The sequence below is a fragment of the Alexandromys fortis genome, unplaced genomic scaffold (assembly GCF_014885135.2).
Source record: "Alexandromys fortis isolate MF-2015 unplaced genomic scaffold, M_Fortis_MF-2015_v1.1 scaffold_84, whole genome shotgun sequence".
NCBI classification, from domain to species: domain Eukaryota; kingdom Metazoa; phylum Chordata; class Mammalia; order Rodentia; family Cricetidae; genus Alexandromys; species Alexandromys fortis.
This window is the reverse complement of record NW_026068017.1, coordinates 2,934,835-2,951,207: the sequence shown is the minus strand read 5'-3', so window position 1 is coordinate 2,951,207 and position 16,373 is coordinate 2,934,835. Positions and strand designations below refer to the sequence as shown.

The following is a 16,373-nucleotide window of genomic DNA, read 5'->3' as shown; positions in this document are numbered from 1 at the left end:
GAGAGAGAGAGAGAGAGAGAGAGAGAGAGAGAGAGAGAGAGAGGCTGTTCTAAAGGAAGGTAAAACACTAAAACACTCCATCCTGCAGGCAAGCTCACTAAGCAAATAACTCCAAGGCTTCAGAAGTCTGGAACCAATTTTCCTTCTTAATTTTTAGTATTACTATTTAAAATCAGAAAATAGTTAAAAGTTTATAAAAATTTATGCATGAGATTCAGGGTTCCAGCCCGCACTAGAATGAGGTGGGGGGGGGGCAGGGAGAAAAAAACAAGCAAACCCAAATCACTATGGATTTCTAAGAATAAAGCACAATAGTGGGAGAAAGAAAGAGTGGAACTATGGGTAGCTTTTACTTTCTTGTACATTTAAAATTTTTCCACAATGAAAATTCCTCTCATACCACTAGCAGCAAGCAATCCAAGACCCCCATAATAAAACAAGAACTTCTTACTGAAAAGGAGGTACTACCTTTAAGCAGATTTCCCTCAGCTGTGCTCTGACTTCAGCTACTAGTAGCATATTCTTGCTGTTGACAAAATTCTCTTTGCACCAATCCTGAAGATAACAAAGAAGAGATCTCAATCCTCTTATTTCTATGCAGAGGAAACATGCATGTAACAAAATCCAGACTGCACCGCTGAATTCAGAGGGTTGTTCAGGTGTCAAAAGGATACAGGAAAACACCTTTATACTGAAAAGTATGAACTATGAAAAATATGAATTGTTGAACCTGAAATAAAACTTTAAGATTTCCTTTCTAGAGTCGTCATGAAAAAAGCTACTGGCAATGCTGATAATAATGCACTGCCATACCCAGAAAGGAAGAGCACCTCTAGAATATTAAAAACTAGTGAGAAAAGACCAAGAAATTGGTGAAAAATAGACAAAAGACATAGAAATGCCTAATACATATATGTAAGGATGCTTGTCTCCTGAGGTATGGGGGCAATACGGTTCAGAACAATGAAAAAACAGATGGTACAAGGGATTCCAACTGACAGCTAGCTGGAGGGACAGTGGAGACGGGCATTCTCCCACACTCCAGGAGCCCAGCCCAGTAAGTCTACTTGCTCACTTGTTGGCCCCACAGAATCTCCCTCGTGAGCACAGGGGGTCCCCGAGCAGGACACCACTGCGGTGATGGAGAGAGATGTAGCCGAAAGGACAGAATGTGGATGGATGTGAAGGACGTGTCCCCTTTTCTCTTTGTTTTGAGACAGTCTTAAAATATAGCCTGGCGCAGTCTACCAGGCCCTGTTAAAAAGCATATCCTTAGTGCTGGGTGTGGTGGCACAAACCTACATTCCTAGGCTGACAGAAGGCTGATCACAAGTCCAAGGTCAACCTGGGTTACACTTATAAGCAAGACCCTGCTTTAAAGACAAACAAAGGGATGACAGTTTCTTGGTGGGACACACACCAAGGGCAGGTCAGTCTTCAGTAAGGAAGAACTCAGCACTTTGTTTAAATATAAATTGAGGGCCAGCAAGAGAGCTCAGCTGGGAAAGATACCCGCTGCCAAATCTGAATACCTGAATTAAACCCCCTGGACCCATACTATATAAGGACAGAATCAGTTCCTCCAAGTTGTCCTCTGACCTCTACAGGTGCCATGTGGCACATCTGTGTATGTGTGTGCACACACCCATGCATGTTTGAACACACATATACAAAGTGTAAATAGAAATAAAATATAGCAAGTTGAACAAATGCTAAAATTGCAGAACAGCATTTTTTTAAAAGAATTCACTAAAGCACAATTACAATTTATTAACACATAAGAGAATATACTGACATTTTTCATCTTAGCACAAGGAACTGAAGTATGATATCAAAAAACTAGTATAACAGTTGAATAGGTAGGCAAGAACATCATCTTGTATGGTTTGAATATTCTTCAGTTTCATTGAATCCCTATTGTGAAACATTAAGGGAAAACTTAATTCAGTTATAGCATTTGTGGGCCAGTAAGATGGTTCTGTAGAAATATATTTGCCACCAAGCCTAATGACCCAAGTTCGAGCCCTTGGGTGTACATGGTAGAAGAACAGAACCAAAAGTTGTCTTCTGACTTCCACATTATGCTCCCTTGCCCCTATATAAACAAACAAACAAACAAACAAAGTGCAATTTAAATGTAAAATAAGCTGGGTGTAGTGGCACTTCAGGCAGATCTCCAAGTTTAAGGCCAGCCTAATCTACACAGTGAGTTCAGGATAGCCAGAGCTACATAGTAAGATCTTGTCTCAAAAAACAAAACAAAACAAAACAAAACAAAACAAAACAAGCTAGGTGGTGGCGGCACACACTTTTAATCCCAGCACTAAGGAGGCCAGTCTGGTTTTACAAGAGCTAGTTCCAGGACAGCCAGGGCTACACTGAGAAACCCTGTCTTGAAAACACCAAAACCAAACCAAACCAAACCCCCTTAAAAAATAAATATTTGGGAATAATAGTAGCACATGCTCTTAATCCTAGCACTTGGCATGAAGAGGCAGATCTCAATGAGTTTGAGGTCAGCCTACATAGAAAATTCCAGCTTTTGGAGTTGTGTAGTGAGAATCTGTCTTGAAAAAGCAAAACAAATTTTAAAAACTTAGGGGCTGGTGACACAGGTCAATGGTTAAACATAACCTGTTCTTTCAGAAAACCAAGTCCAATTTCCAGCACTCACATGGTGGCTTACAACCATCCCTGGGAATGATGCCTCTAGCCTCCACAAGAACAGCCAAGTAGGTAGTGCTTAGAAACACGAGAAGGCAAACACACTCACACATCACACAAATAGCCCAACTTAAAAACTATGGTGTTTATAACAGCAGTAGGACACCTGGAGAATGACTAGGGTTAAATAAGGCCAGAAGGCAGAGCCCCATGACTGGATCCCCACTGGCCCCTAATTAGGTGAGGGGAAGCGACCAGTCACACGTACACTCAAGTCCTCTTGCTGAGTGGTATTGTTTTACCTTGAAGCATCAGACAAGGCCAAAAAAGCATACATCTCTTTTATTTATAAAATGGCCTCTCTCAAAAGGGCTAAAGTTAGGCATAGTGGCACACACCTTTAGTCCCAGCACTAAAGGCAAAGGCAAGCGGGTCTCTGTGTGCTCAAGGCCAGTCTGGTGGTCTAAATATGAGTTCCAGGACAGCCAGGGCTATGGAGAGACCTTCTCTCACAACAAAAAAACAAAACAAAAAACAAAAACAAACAAACAAACAAAAAGAAAAAGATAACTGAGTGGCTGAGATAGGGTCCACAATTTGTGTTAAACACAAGCAGAATGAATACCTGAACCAGTGTTTCGCTCTAGTGATTCCCAGTACTACACATTTCTGAGATGACAGCTGGCTTTGTGTGTGTGTGGGACTCTTTTTGATGATTTTGTCAAAAAAAAAAAAAAAAAAGTATACTTAAAAACAGACCTGAAAGAATGGATGTGCTCACCTTATTCCCACCTATGTTTTTGAAGGTCCGGTAGATGTTGAGCAGGGTGATGTGATCCCCCTCACTGGATATGAATTTCTTCCGGACACTCTGTACTTCATCTCTCCGGGCAGGAGGGTTATAAAGGACACTGTCCACAGACAGCAGGGAGACTATGGTCAGAATTTCTTCCGTACAATGGAATTTGGAGGACAGGAGGATAGTCTGGAAAGTCAAATTGAAAACACATGGGTCAGGTTTCCTGGCTTCCAATTAGTTTCTGTACACTCTCGTGCAGTTTCCCTTCCAGGAGTGTGGTGGCTTTAAGACCATGACACAGGGGCAATGCCATTCACTTCTTTGTAAAACAGAAAGATGCCATTCCCACAGGATCCCACACACAACATACATTAGCACGGTACACAAGTGGGGTGATACGTCATATTTAAGAGAACAAATTAGGTTAGTTCAGAAGCACTGGGCTTAGGCATTTCCTAACCTGCAATGTAGAGGAAGGGAAAAGAGGAAGAGGGGTCATTTACTTTGGCAAATTTGGGCTCTAAAGGAAATGCTGCCATCTTTCTTCCAATTGGAGTCAGGGTAAGCTGGTCATCCTTATGTTCAAGAGCACCTAACAGGTCCAGTTGGGCAATGGCCGCCTGAATGTGATCTACAGAAATGGAGACATAAAAAGGAGCCAGAAGTCCAAAACAGGAAGAAGATGCAGCTAGTTGAGTGCTTCTGGATGCTCATGACTCTACAAACACTACCACGACCACCCACCACTGAGCTCACACGTTCCTAAGCCTTAATGTACTACAAGCAAGAGACATATAAAGCAATCATGAGAGAGCAGATACCCAGAGGAATGGGAAAGAGACAAATGTCAGAGGCTAGGCTTCCATGGTGTGGGTAGCACCACACAGATGTTGGCTGTATTACACTTTATAGTTTATATTTACTGCTCCTTTTTAGGAATTTCAAAATGAAAAAAAAAATATTACGAGTAGATCAGTGTGCCCTATGTGTTTTTTCTTTTCTTTTCTTTTTTTTTTTTCTTTTTAAAGATTTACAAATTCCCACCCACAGGGACAGATTTTTGTTCAGAAGACAGCCAGACATCTCTTGAGAGAAGAATTGAACTGAGGACTGGGGGGATCTGGGATACCTATTGATAGTTTACTCTCTCTCAACAACTGCATTTCCTTAAACAAAAGAAAAATGGCATGGTGATAAGGGTCTAGATGCCAAAGCTGCCACCATTTATTGTTAGTTCTTAAAGGTTCTTCCTCCAGGAGAGGAACTAGTGAAGGGAGGGACTAGTCAAATCCTAGTTTAACCCAAAGGCGCATGCTCTCTTTATCCTTTCATTGGGCTTTATGGGCATCCCATGGATGCCTGATGACCTCTGGTCCCCGCACAACGGTGCTATAACATAGAACCTACCATTTCATAACAAATGAAGTCAAATCAGCAAAACAACATGATCAAAATACTTTTTTTTCTTTCTCAAAATACTTTTCCTGGGGGGAAGAGCTCCTGTGCTATTTTCTGTCTGTCTATCTGTCTACCTTCCAGCTTACCTGGAGATGGTTTGGACATGAAGTCAAAGGTGAGGACATTTGGGACTCTCATGGCTAGCAGCTGCAGTATCACACTTGCCAGGTTACACCTGTGAGGGAGAAGTGAGGGTTAGTCAACTGTCCCTGACCCCACTGGGACAAAACTGCTCCCTAGAGAGCGTTAGCAAAGGCTGCAGTCTGTGGACAGGATCAGAGGGAGGAGGCTGGGATGTATGGCACAGTACAGACACAACCTGGACCTACCTCTGAATCTCTGGTACTGTCATCTTCTCAAACTTCTCAAACTCATCCTCCGTGTAGAGCCGGTAGCAGATGCCACTGTCCTCTCGGCCAGCCCTCCCTGTGCGCTGCCAGGCCTGGGTCTTTGACACTCGTTGTACAGCTAGTACCTCAAGACCACTGTCTGTAGGGAGAGAGGGCCGTGAGTGTTTTGCTTCATCACGTAAGCAAACTGTTTCTAGAGTGCTGGCAAAACCAAAGATGCTGAGTACCACTGAGTGTTTCTGCAACATAGGGGTCTGGAAAAACTCAAGGCTTGAAAAGAAGGCACAGACCCAGCCTGCTTGGCCACTTTAAAACTCACAGTGAAGCAAGTCTAGCAATGAGTCATGTGTGAAATGTTACAAAAAACTACAACACCCTCTGCAAGCAAGGTGGCAGGAGAATGGTTTCAGAAGTTTGGGCTTAAATCATGTGAGGGCCAACTATTCCAGTGACCTGACACTGAGGGTTTCTTGGGGATTTTGGTGCTGAGTTTCTACCTAACTCGGAAGGCTGGTCATATATCAACCAATGATGACAAGGTCCTTTGTCTTCCCTCCCAGTTCTATAAGAAAATAAATCATGTGATATTCTTTTCCCCCTATAAGTAAAAGACATCAATTCTCTCAAGTACAGGAATATTTTGTGTCAGACACTAGAGACCGACACTTTGTCACCAGGAGTCGACCCCTCCAGTGCTTAGTAGAACATGCCAATTAAATATTGGGGAGTAATATTAATTGTAGTGGCACCAAATCCTCTGTAGAATAAAGCAGAGTATGAATCAGAAATGCATAGAACTGACTTCAAGGCAGCTTGACACTCGTAAGAAGAAAGAGCGAGTGCTCCCTCTGTGCTCACTGGGAACCCTGTCCAGCCAGGGCACCTGGCTCCAAGCTGGGCACCATGAAAACCCATACAGTCACACTCTGGTAGCCATTTGGAGAGCCTACCACCGGTACCATGCTGTCCCTGGCTTTCTTGCCCCCATTCTCACCAAGCTTCCTGTGGGCTTTCAGACCTCAGTCCAGGCCGTCATCTGTCCTGTCTAGGTTCTCTGCAACTGAGTTCTTCCCTCTCTACACTTCCTGTCTCAGATCTCTTTTACAGACATGACTTGGAACTGTCCCTGTCACTCAAATCTCAGCTCCTCACAAACAGGAAATGTTTACTTAGGAGGAAATGGTGGGGTTTCATTTTAACCGTGCTTGCTATTCACAGGAGACATTCACGAGCTACAGTTTCTCACCAGGGTTATACTTCTTTGCTTTAACCATGCCCGTGTCAACTACATATTTTATTCCTGTAATGGTTATGGAGGTTTCAGCGATGTTGGTTGAAATGATCACTTTGCGATAGCCCTAAAAGGAGGAAGAAAACCAAAAAGCCATATGACACACACATGAGTCAGAAGGTGAAAACTCTAACTATGCATTTCCACAATTTGCTTAAAATCAAGAAAAGGTGACTTTATTATTAGTAGTAGTCATAGCAATTCCAGTCATTACACTTGACGAGGAACAAAGGGAAAGGAGTACACTGGTCCTTTCACTGAGGTCCCGAAGATTAATTTGAGGCAATGAGATGCAGTGGAACAAGATTCAAGGTGGGTAGACAGATAGGAGTTGGAATCCTGGCCCTGCCAGGATCTTACTATGTGTGCTTTAATCAATTCCCACCTCCCTTCTTGGGGGCCTTAGGATCCCTCACTGGATTCCATGAGAATGAGAGATGATCTATGTGTCAGCACTGTCTGGCTCATAAACAAATGGTACATGGTATTGTGGCTTATGCCAGCTCTTAGAAGAGCCAAACCTTTTAGTCTCTACACCTTTGTGCCCTCCCTCATCTCTCCCTGCAGCTGTGGACTCTACACCTGTTCCTCTCCAGTAGCTGATCTGGTACCTAAATGTTCCTCCTTCAAGCTTTCCTGGATCATGGTGACAGGCACACAGGCCCCGTTGTAGATCTGACTTGATGCCCAGTGACATGGCTGGCAGAAAGGTGGCACCGCACTCACCTTTGGGGCCCCTTGAAAGACTCGAAGCTGCTGTGAGTAGGGCAGGGAGGCGTACAGAGGAAGGACGAGCATGGCAGGGCAGCCATCAGGGAGGTGCTTTGCAATGTCTCGGCAGGTCTTGCTCATTGCTTCGATTTCCTCCTGACCAGTAAGGAACACTAGGATGTCTTGAGAAGAGGGGGCTTCCTAGAGAGAGAGAGAGAGAGAGAGAGAGAGAGAAAACACTGATGATTGTGATGTTTCCAAGAGGGTTTTTATTTTCTGTTTCACTTTTTAATGATGAAGATAAACAAGTCTGGCAGTGGCACCTCCCTGGGAGAAGATCCTTAGCAATGAACAGAGCTGTTACCACGAGAGTCAGTCAACTATGTTCTGAAACCAGGTAATGAAGTTTTGCAGGGAAATTAACATACTGTATTTGTAAGACAATACAATGAAAGCCTAGGAAAATCTGTATAAAGTTCTTTAAGCTAGATGGCTCAGTGGCAAAAGGCACTATAGTGGTATTTTATTTATGCTTTAATAATTAAGCTTGCCTGAAGGGTAAAACTAAGTCACTAGAGGTCAGGCAAAAGTGTCACACACCTTTAATCCCAGAATTTTGGAGACAGAGGCAGGTGGATCTCTGTGAGTTCAAGGACACCCTGGGCTACGCAAGATCCAAGCAGAAACAGATCCAGGTGGTGGTGACTCATACCTTTAATCCCAATACTATGGAGTCACACGTCTTTACTCCCAGCACTAAAGGGGAATATAAGATGGGAGGAGACAGACGCTCAGGCTCAGCCTGCAGTCACCCAGCCTTGGCAGAGGTAAGACTTCTCTAGTGTCTTGACTGTTTTGCTTTTCTGATCTTTAGCTTGAACCCAGTAGCTGTCTTTGGGTTTCTATTATTCGTGCTACAAGGCACCTGCTGCCAAGGCTGCCAGCCTGAGTTCAATTTCCAGGACCCATGTGATGGAGGAAAGTAAGACTCCTTAGGTTCTTCTCTGACGCCCTCATGGAAACTGACTTCAGCAACTGTGCCCCCATTGAGCCTGCCCAGGTAAAGGTGCGAAGAGAACCAACTCCACAAAGTCATCTTCTGACCCCCTGATGTGGGCTCTGCCCACACACATCAATTAGAAACATGCACCCCTCCCCACAATAAACTTTTAAAAATAAAATTACATTAAAAAATTCCCATCTGAATTTTGGCCACACTTATTTGGCAAGCACTTTAATCACTGAACAACTCTCTCAAAAACTTTTGAAAACACCCCAGGACATGCGTGGAGCATACTTACAACTGCAGCATTCAGGAAACCTAGGCAGGAAGGTGGCAGGTTGGAAGCCAGTGGCAAGACTAGACATACTTGAATAGCATTCTGGGTTGCAACATAATATATGCTTTAAAGACAAGTTTGCTGCCCACTCTTCTAACGTGTAAGAGCTTTCTAGCTCAGACAACAGCTGCCGATAATTGATTTATCTTTCTTTTTGGAGAAAATAGGAAATATCAAAAAAGAGGCAAAACAGATAAAGCAAATTAACCTTTTTTTGGACGATCACTTTATTACATTTATTGATTTGTGTAAGTGGCACGTGTGAAGGTCACAGGAAAACTTTAGAGCCGGTTCTCTCTTTTGACCACGTGGAGCCCAGGGCTTAAACTCAGGTCCACAGGCTCAGAGCCAAGCCCCTTTACCTGCTAGGCATTTCACTGCTCACAGATGAGCTTTTCCTGATGATACCGCTCACAAAGCTCTCAGATTCAGTTGCTTTTCTTTCAGAGGCTAACTGTTCTCACAATTAACTGTAAAGTGAAACAGAACTTGCCAGGAACTTTCACCCCTTTCCATACCTGGTGGATCTGGAAGACTGAGATAAGCGCTGCGTGCAGGTAATCCTGCTGAGGCTGTTTGGTATAGAAAATCTGGATTGGGTGCTGCCGACCTTCAAGGTACAGGACAGGGGCGCCATTGAAATACTGAGAAAACAGGTCAACATCCATGGTAGCTGACATCACAATCACCTACAGGAGAGAATTAGGATGAGAAATAAATACTGGACAGCATTTCTACAAAGCAGACAGCTGAGGCCGGTATCGCTCCCACCATCGTTAACTTTCTCCCATGTGCCTGAAGCACCCCCGAAAGGCAGCCTTGTCCTTATGCACAGTCCACATACTTTGAGAGGCAGTTTCCCTAGCTCCTTTCGCCTCTTCTGCGCTGCCTTCACCACTCCAAAGAGCACATCTGTGTGGATAGTCCGCTCATGGGCCTCGTCCAAAATGACACAGCTGTACTTTCGAAGCAAGGAGTCTGAAATTGCTTCTCGAAGAAGCATGCCATCTGTGAGGAACTTGATCCTGGTGTCTTCTGAAGTGACATCCTCAAAGCGCACAGTATAGCCAACCTGAGAGAAAACATGGCTCCTTTATTAATTAAACATTTATTGAACACTGGTCGACTGTCTACCCAGCCCTGTCCTCAGCAGTCTATGTGGAGAGACGAACACTGGACAATTACCATTAGCAATGAAGCATCACAAAGAATGAAAATCTAGAGAAAGAAATGAGCAAGAGCACTTGCCTCGCAGGCCTGGCAATCTGAGTCCAATCCCTAGAGCCACAGATGAGAGAATTGGCTCCCAAATTGTCCTCTGACCTCCATACTGACACACACTAATAAAAGGAAAAAAAAAAAAGCCAGGCGGTGTGGTGCACGCCTTTGATCCCAGCACTTGGGAGGCAGAGGCAGGCAGATCTCTGGGAGTTTGAGGCCAGCCTGGTCTACAAGAGCTAGTTCCAAGACAGACTCCAAAGCTACAGAGAAACCCTGTCTTGAAAAACAAAAACAAAAAAACAAAAGGGAAAAAAAACCACATACCCTAACCTTTAAGCTACTTACGTACAGACATGAAAAGTTCAAACTATTTTTACTTGTAACACACATATACAATACAAATATGAATCTGTCTCCTACATAGTTCCAAGACTCATTCTATAGACCTACATTAAGTACAGCGTTCATATTTTTATAAAAATACGTATTTCATACATACATGTAATAGATGTAAAAGAGGTTTCTGGATAGACAAGATACTGCATGCTTGTAATTCTAGCCCTTTGGAGGCAGAGGCAGGAGGACTGCAGAAAGTACAAGGCCACCCTAGTCTATACGTCTATATTCTAAGTTCCATGCTAGCTACAAGTGAGATCCTGTTTCAAAAAACTCCAACAAACATAAACAACGTGTCTTAAAGTCTTAAACTCATAAACTAGGTGTGAAGGGTCCAGCTCAGTGGCGGAGCACTTGCCTCGTATGTTCAATCTCCAGCACCTCTAAACAAGAAAACATCTGATTTACTCAACTTGCCAATAGCTATGAAATCAAAGCTAACCAGATTAAGAGCTCTGATCTCTCTAGAATTGGGAAAACGCTGAGCTTAGCCCAAAAGCAGTGGCAAGGAAGAAGCGTGCTATTCAACTGAGTTTTGAGGCACACCCTTGTCATCGCAGAATACAAGAGGCCAAGGCAGCAGGACTGAGGATTTGGAGTACCAGGCCAGCCTGTGCTACCTGTGGGAGACCCCAATCAACATAACAATGGGAGTGGGAGGTGAAGGGTGCTGGAGAGCTTGTTCAGAAAAATATAGGGCAGAAAGAAGCACATTAGGTGCTGGTTAGTACGTAAAGCAAGGAGGTACCAGCTTCCCGAGTTCAGTCCTCTTCTCATCTGAGACTCTAGTAGCAAGAGAGATGGCAGCGACTCGACGGGGCTGGGTCACTGCAATGATGCCCTGGCGGCTAATTCCCCCTTCATAGAGATACTGTGGGATCTGAGTTGTCTTCCCAGAGCCAGTTTCCCCTAGGAGAGAAAAGAAACTTATTCAAATGAGACTAAAGCAAACTCACCAAATATAAAGCTTCAAGTCAGGAAAAACAAAACAAAAACACACAAGAAAATAATGAGTTGGTAAGCTTAGGCAAACGGGCACCCAGGTACACTGCTGGAGAACAGTCATAGCTACTGTTTCCCAGGGGGCCCAATTACATTTCAGAAACCTTTACACTGGGCTGCGCATGGTGACACATTCCTTAATCACAGCAGGAAAATCTTTCTGAGTTCTAAGCCAACTTTGTCTACACAGGAACTTTGTCAGTTCCAGGACAGTCAGTATCACATAATAGATTGTCAAACAAACAATAAAAACATCCTAAACTTTTAGGATGTTTACAATTCCACTTGCAGAAATTTGAGAAAACAAAGATGTTTATTCAATGATGGCAACAGTACTGAAAGCGTGTATAATAGTATGTGTGCTGGTCTGAGTAGGTACAGCCTCCACAGACTCATCAGTTCGAATGCTTGGCCCATAGGAGTGGCACTATTAGGAGGTGTGGCTTTTTGGAGGAACTGTGTCCACGTGACGGCAGGCTTTGAGGTCTCACATATATGTTCAAGCTACACCCAATGTGGTACTCAGTCTCCTGCTGCCCATGGATCAAGAGGTAGAACTCTCAGCTTCTTCTCCAGCACATGTCTGCCTGCACGCCACTATGTCCCACCACGACAATAATGGACTAAACCTCTGAACTCTGAAAGTCAGCTTCCATTAAATGTTTTCCTTTAATAAGAGTTGCTATGGTCACGGTGTCTCTTCACAGCAACAGGAACCCTAAGAACCCTAAGACAGTAGGTAACTGGTATGGTTACAACATAAAATGAAATATGACAGTCATGTAGATTGATAAATACTGATTGAAGAGATGTCTATTCATACATTGCTCACCCTTCTCTGGCTGCTGCTTGCTGCTTTCTTCAAATCTTTGCTTTTGCTTACACTATTATGGGTGCAATACCTATCTGCGTTCATACAAATTGGCAAGTTGCAGGATGTCAGACAGCAAATTCTTACCCTCAAGGCTGTACCAGTGGCCCTCATCTCTGGAATCCTTAGCGCCCGTGAATCTCTCTTCTAGCACAGATCATTCCAAACAGTACAGACGCACTTGAATGTTTCTGCCCTCTTCTAATACCTGAGGGCAGAGGTCTCTTCATGGGCTTGAGTACCCTGCAGAGTGCAAGCCCCCAGTAAGGGTTGTTTCCTACCCTCTGTTGGTACCTCTAACAGCACCTGCACACCCTTCTTTGCTACGGCTTATCCTCTTTAATGAAGTCCTCCAGTCCTATGTCTTGCATTTTCTCCCAGTTCCCAGCTGCTTCTGACTGTTCACCTTTCTTGACTTAGCCAAGAATCTCGGACTAAGAATTTGATTATCCTGCAGTTTCCCAGTGAATCCTCCACATGACCTCAGACTTGGATCAATGTCTCTTGTGCATCTTTCCAACTCCTAGTCTAAGGTAACTGAAGATTGTGAAAACAAAATATGCCAACTATGCAGATGGAGGACCAAAATGCACCTGGGCACCAGCTCTACTGTACATCGTGTTTCTGGTTTTGCAGCCTGTCTTCTGTCTCCATCTCCTCGAGGGCCTACTTGCAGCTCTGGGACTTTTGTTCTCATAGGGACTCCTGCATCTGAGTCAATAGAAAGCTCTCAAATGTGATTTCTCTCCCTGCTACGAGGGCTTCTGCAGCACTTTGCCTCCTCTGAGGTGGCCTTTCTCCTGTGCCAGGTGGGCTCCTCATAACCCTTGTCGCCAGGGCCCCCCTTCCCTTACACTTCCTGACCTTTGTTCCCTCAGCTCTATTCTCTCTTCAGTGTCTCTGCTCTGTTCACTGAGATCTGTATAAGTTCCTTGTGTCCCTCGTTTGGCCAAAGCAGGAACCAGTTTTCACTGCCTTCACTCTTTTACCTCCTAATCACTTCTCGGTCCAGTGTCAGGTCTATTCGTAAAGTTCTCTTGAGAAAGTCCTCAGTAGGAGGGATAACCAATACCATGCATCCAAATCCAACGTGTACATCCCCTATTTTGTCTCATTATTACAGGACTTTGTCGAGGCCACGCAAGGAGACTGACAGGCAGCACTGGAAATCATGGAACATGGCTTGGCGGTCAGCAAACGTCATCAAGGGAGCCAGAGCGCCAGGGACTAAACATCCTGAGGACCTTGTGCTGTTGTTGAGCATAACTGTTTACTGCCTTCGTGGTCACCACGTCCCTCATAACCTACGGGCTGTATGAAAACGCTTAGGGGGTCTCCAGCCCCCACCCCCTACTGGGCACTGACTGGGCAATAACAGTGATTGACTTTTTCCAGGCATTGCTGCTGGAGCAGATTAACGAGTCACCCACCACCGTCAGAAAGAATTTAGACATGTACAGTTGTTAAGAGGTTAGGTTAAGATGTCTCTGTTATGACTCCAGTGTAGAAAATCTTGGGGAACAATGTAAAGTTTAGAAAAGGACACTTTTAATGGTTGAGTAAGGGACTCGCTGAGGTCAGGGAACAAGAAGAATGGCAGCCTGGCTCCTGCTGCCTGATGTCTGATGTGCCTTTCTCGCTAGAAGGGGTTGGTGATCAAGGGTGATGATTACTTCCTGGTACCCATTTCTGCCTTCAGTTTCCTAATAAGATTTAATAATAATAATAATAATAATAATAATAATAATAATAACAATAATAATAATAAAAACCCTGTGACGAATGGGTCTGCACCCTGAGGGTTAAAGTGGAGCTGACTGACTGTTTTTCATATATAAAAGTTTAGATTTGTGATTCTTAAGATTTTAACTTTTGAGATAAACAATACAATGATCGATCCTTTCTTTGTAACCACAAAATGAAGCCAAAAGTGAAAGAACTGGCTAAGAAAGTACCTTTCTTGCTTACACTTTATTAATCTATAACAAGGTGCTTAGACATGAACATATGTGGGTCTTTGGGAATGATTACAATTACGTAAATTGTTATACATGTAAGAAAATGAGAAACATGATTTTTTTTACTTGTATTCATTATAATCACTCATTTGAAAAATAGAATGCAACTACACTGTACTTTTTATACTGTTTGAAATATTCTGTAGGGATATATAAACTGTAAAGGAAAAATAATGAAGATAGAGAGATCCTGTAAGAGTGTCTTCGTGTGTGTGTTTCCCCTTTTCACCAGCCCCACACAGAGTTCTGCCTCGCTCGCTGGCCCCAGAGAATTAAATTTTACTCCCCCTGATTAGGGGGATAAAAAGCACTAGGGAAGCAGACGCAGGTGGATCTCTGTGAGTCCGAGCCAGACTAGTCTACTGAGCGAGTTCCAGGACAGGCTCAAAAGTTACAGAGAAACCCTGTCTCGGAAAAAATAAAACACAAAACAGTTAAAAAAAATTGTTAAAAAAAAAAAAAAAAGCCAGCTCCACGCCTCCCCTCAGGGCCCGAGCTTTTAAAAGCCGGGCTTTAGAGCTCTCCACTCCATCCTCAGAACTCCAGGTCAGTGACAGCCGGCACTCGCCGATCTTTTCCTCGCTCCTTCAGGAGCTCCTCTTTCTTAACCATTGTGTACCAAAGCCCCTTGAAATCATGCTCTGCCCTCCAACTCTCCCAAGCTCTTCTCGTACACTAGAAACTGGTGCCAGTGAACTGAACTGTTTCTGACCGCCAGTCTCTCCAGCGTCTCCAGGGATCCTCTCCGCAGGTGCTGCCTCCTCAAAGCCTGGGGGAGGCCCGCCCTTCACAGCTCTAGAGCCTCCGAGAGGCATCCACACCCTGTGATAGAAGTGTGTCTTTACCGCCACACACGCCGGTCACTTGCACCGGGCAGTCAGCGCCAGCAGGCTAACTCGTCCGCCTCTTTCCCGAGTTCCCCGTCCATGCCGGGTACAGAAAACCTTTCAAGTTTGTTGAAGAACCCAACGCCAAATTGCCCTCGCAAAGCCAGGAAGCTCCCGCCAAAGCGGCCACTCACCGATGAGGACCGCACTGTCCAGGTTTCGGAGCTGAGCCAACAGCTGCCCCCGCGCCCGGAAGATGGGCAGGCTCCGGCGCTGCAGCTCCAGGGCCTCGCGGTAGGGACTGGCCGAGGGCTGGGCCAGCGGCGGTGTCTGCCTCCGGTTTCCTCCTGCTCCGCCGCCGCCAGGCGCCAACAGCATCACCACTCGCCTCCCGGGAGGGCAGGAGCCCGGCCGGAATCTCTTGGCCGGCGGGAGGGCCGCCTCCTCCGGCATGTCGGGAGGACCGCTGCAGGAGGCCCCGGCGCCGTCGGCTCGGCTACGCCGTGGACCGCAAACGCGCACCGCCCCTTTCTCTCCACGTGCAGGCGTGTCGGGGCGACCACCGATGATCTCACTGCCGCCGCCAGACTTTAGGAAAGGAACTCCAATTCCCGAGATGCATTGTGGGTTTGGGTACCATTTACATCCTGTGAGAGCAAGGCCTGAGGTGCTACCTAAAAAACTGCCCGAGCAGCAACAGGGAACGATAGCTATGTGGTTCCAAAAGCCTTTATTGTCTAACGACGTTGTCCTTTCGGATTCCCGTTATCACAAAATTATTTCTTTCCGATCTTCAACAATAGTCACGTTTTAAGGATGTTGCTTAATTTTGTAAAATCAACGAGGAACGCAAACATTTAGCCTTCTAAACAATGCACATTTTAAGGTACCCACTGACATCTCTGATTGACAAATATAATGAATTTTCTGAGATTAAAGTCATTCAGATGCTTCAAAGAATCTTGAAAATGTTACTAGTGAATATCTTGAGTTACAGAAAAGTGATCGATGATCCTGACAGCATGTATTTCCCTCAAAAAAATGATAAGTTCAAATAATACAAGAGGAAAAAAATTGTCTTTAACTCATCTCCCAGTAATTTCTATCAGATTATCCAATTCCTGAGATGCATTGTGGGTTTATTCAGTACTCCCAGAGAAAACTTGCATATAATCACTTCTTCCTTGCTTTTCCAAGTACAAGATCTTAGATGCATTGCTAATTCAACACAGAAAGACTGGCAAGCACTGAATGGTTAGCTTAACATTTTTCTTTTTGGGAGGATGTGGGCGTTTAACTTGTGTGTATGTTTGTGAGCTATGTGCATGCAATATTCACAAAGGCCAGAAAGAGGGTGATGGATCCCCTGGAATAAGAGTTAAAGGCAGTTGTGAGCCTCCTTTTGAGTGATTGGAGCCCAGGTCC

The 16,373-nt window shown here is 44.6% G+C and overlaps 1 protein-coding gene across 1 annotated transcript in view; it reads right to left on the bottom strand.

The window, feature by feature from the left end:
- The window catches only part of Dhx33 (DEAH-box helicase 33), a 19,948-nt gene extending 3,930 nt beyond the window's left edge, over positions 1-16,018 (bottom strand). Inside the window, exons 1-11 of the mRNA XM_050162598.1 lie at positions 15,143-16,018; positions 10,979-11,139; positions 9,458-9,685; positions 9,132-9,302; positions 7,289-7,474; positions 6,518-6,629; positions 5,251-5,410; positions 5,008-5,096; positions 3,967-4,094; positions 3,446-3,649; positions 469-555 (exon numbers count right to left, since the gene is read on the bottom strand). Of these exons, the coding sequence (XP_050018555.1) occupies positions 469-555; positions 3,446-3,649; positions 3,967-4,094; positions 5,008-5,096; positions 5,251-5,410; positions 6,518-6,629; positions 7,289-7,474; positions 9,132-9,302; positions 9,458-9,685; positions 10,979-11,139; positions 15,143-15,401 (1,785 nt within the window). The 5' untranslated portion in view covers positions 15,402-16,018. The remainder of the gene's footprint in view (positions 1-468; positions 556-3,445; positions 3,650-3,966; positions 4,095-5,007; positions 5,097-5,250; positions 5,411-6,517; positions 6,630-7,288; positions 7,475-9,131; positions 9,303-9,457; positions 9,686-10,978; positions 11,140-15,142) is intronic.
- Between the last annotated feature and the right edge of the window lie 355 nt (positions 16,019-16,373).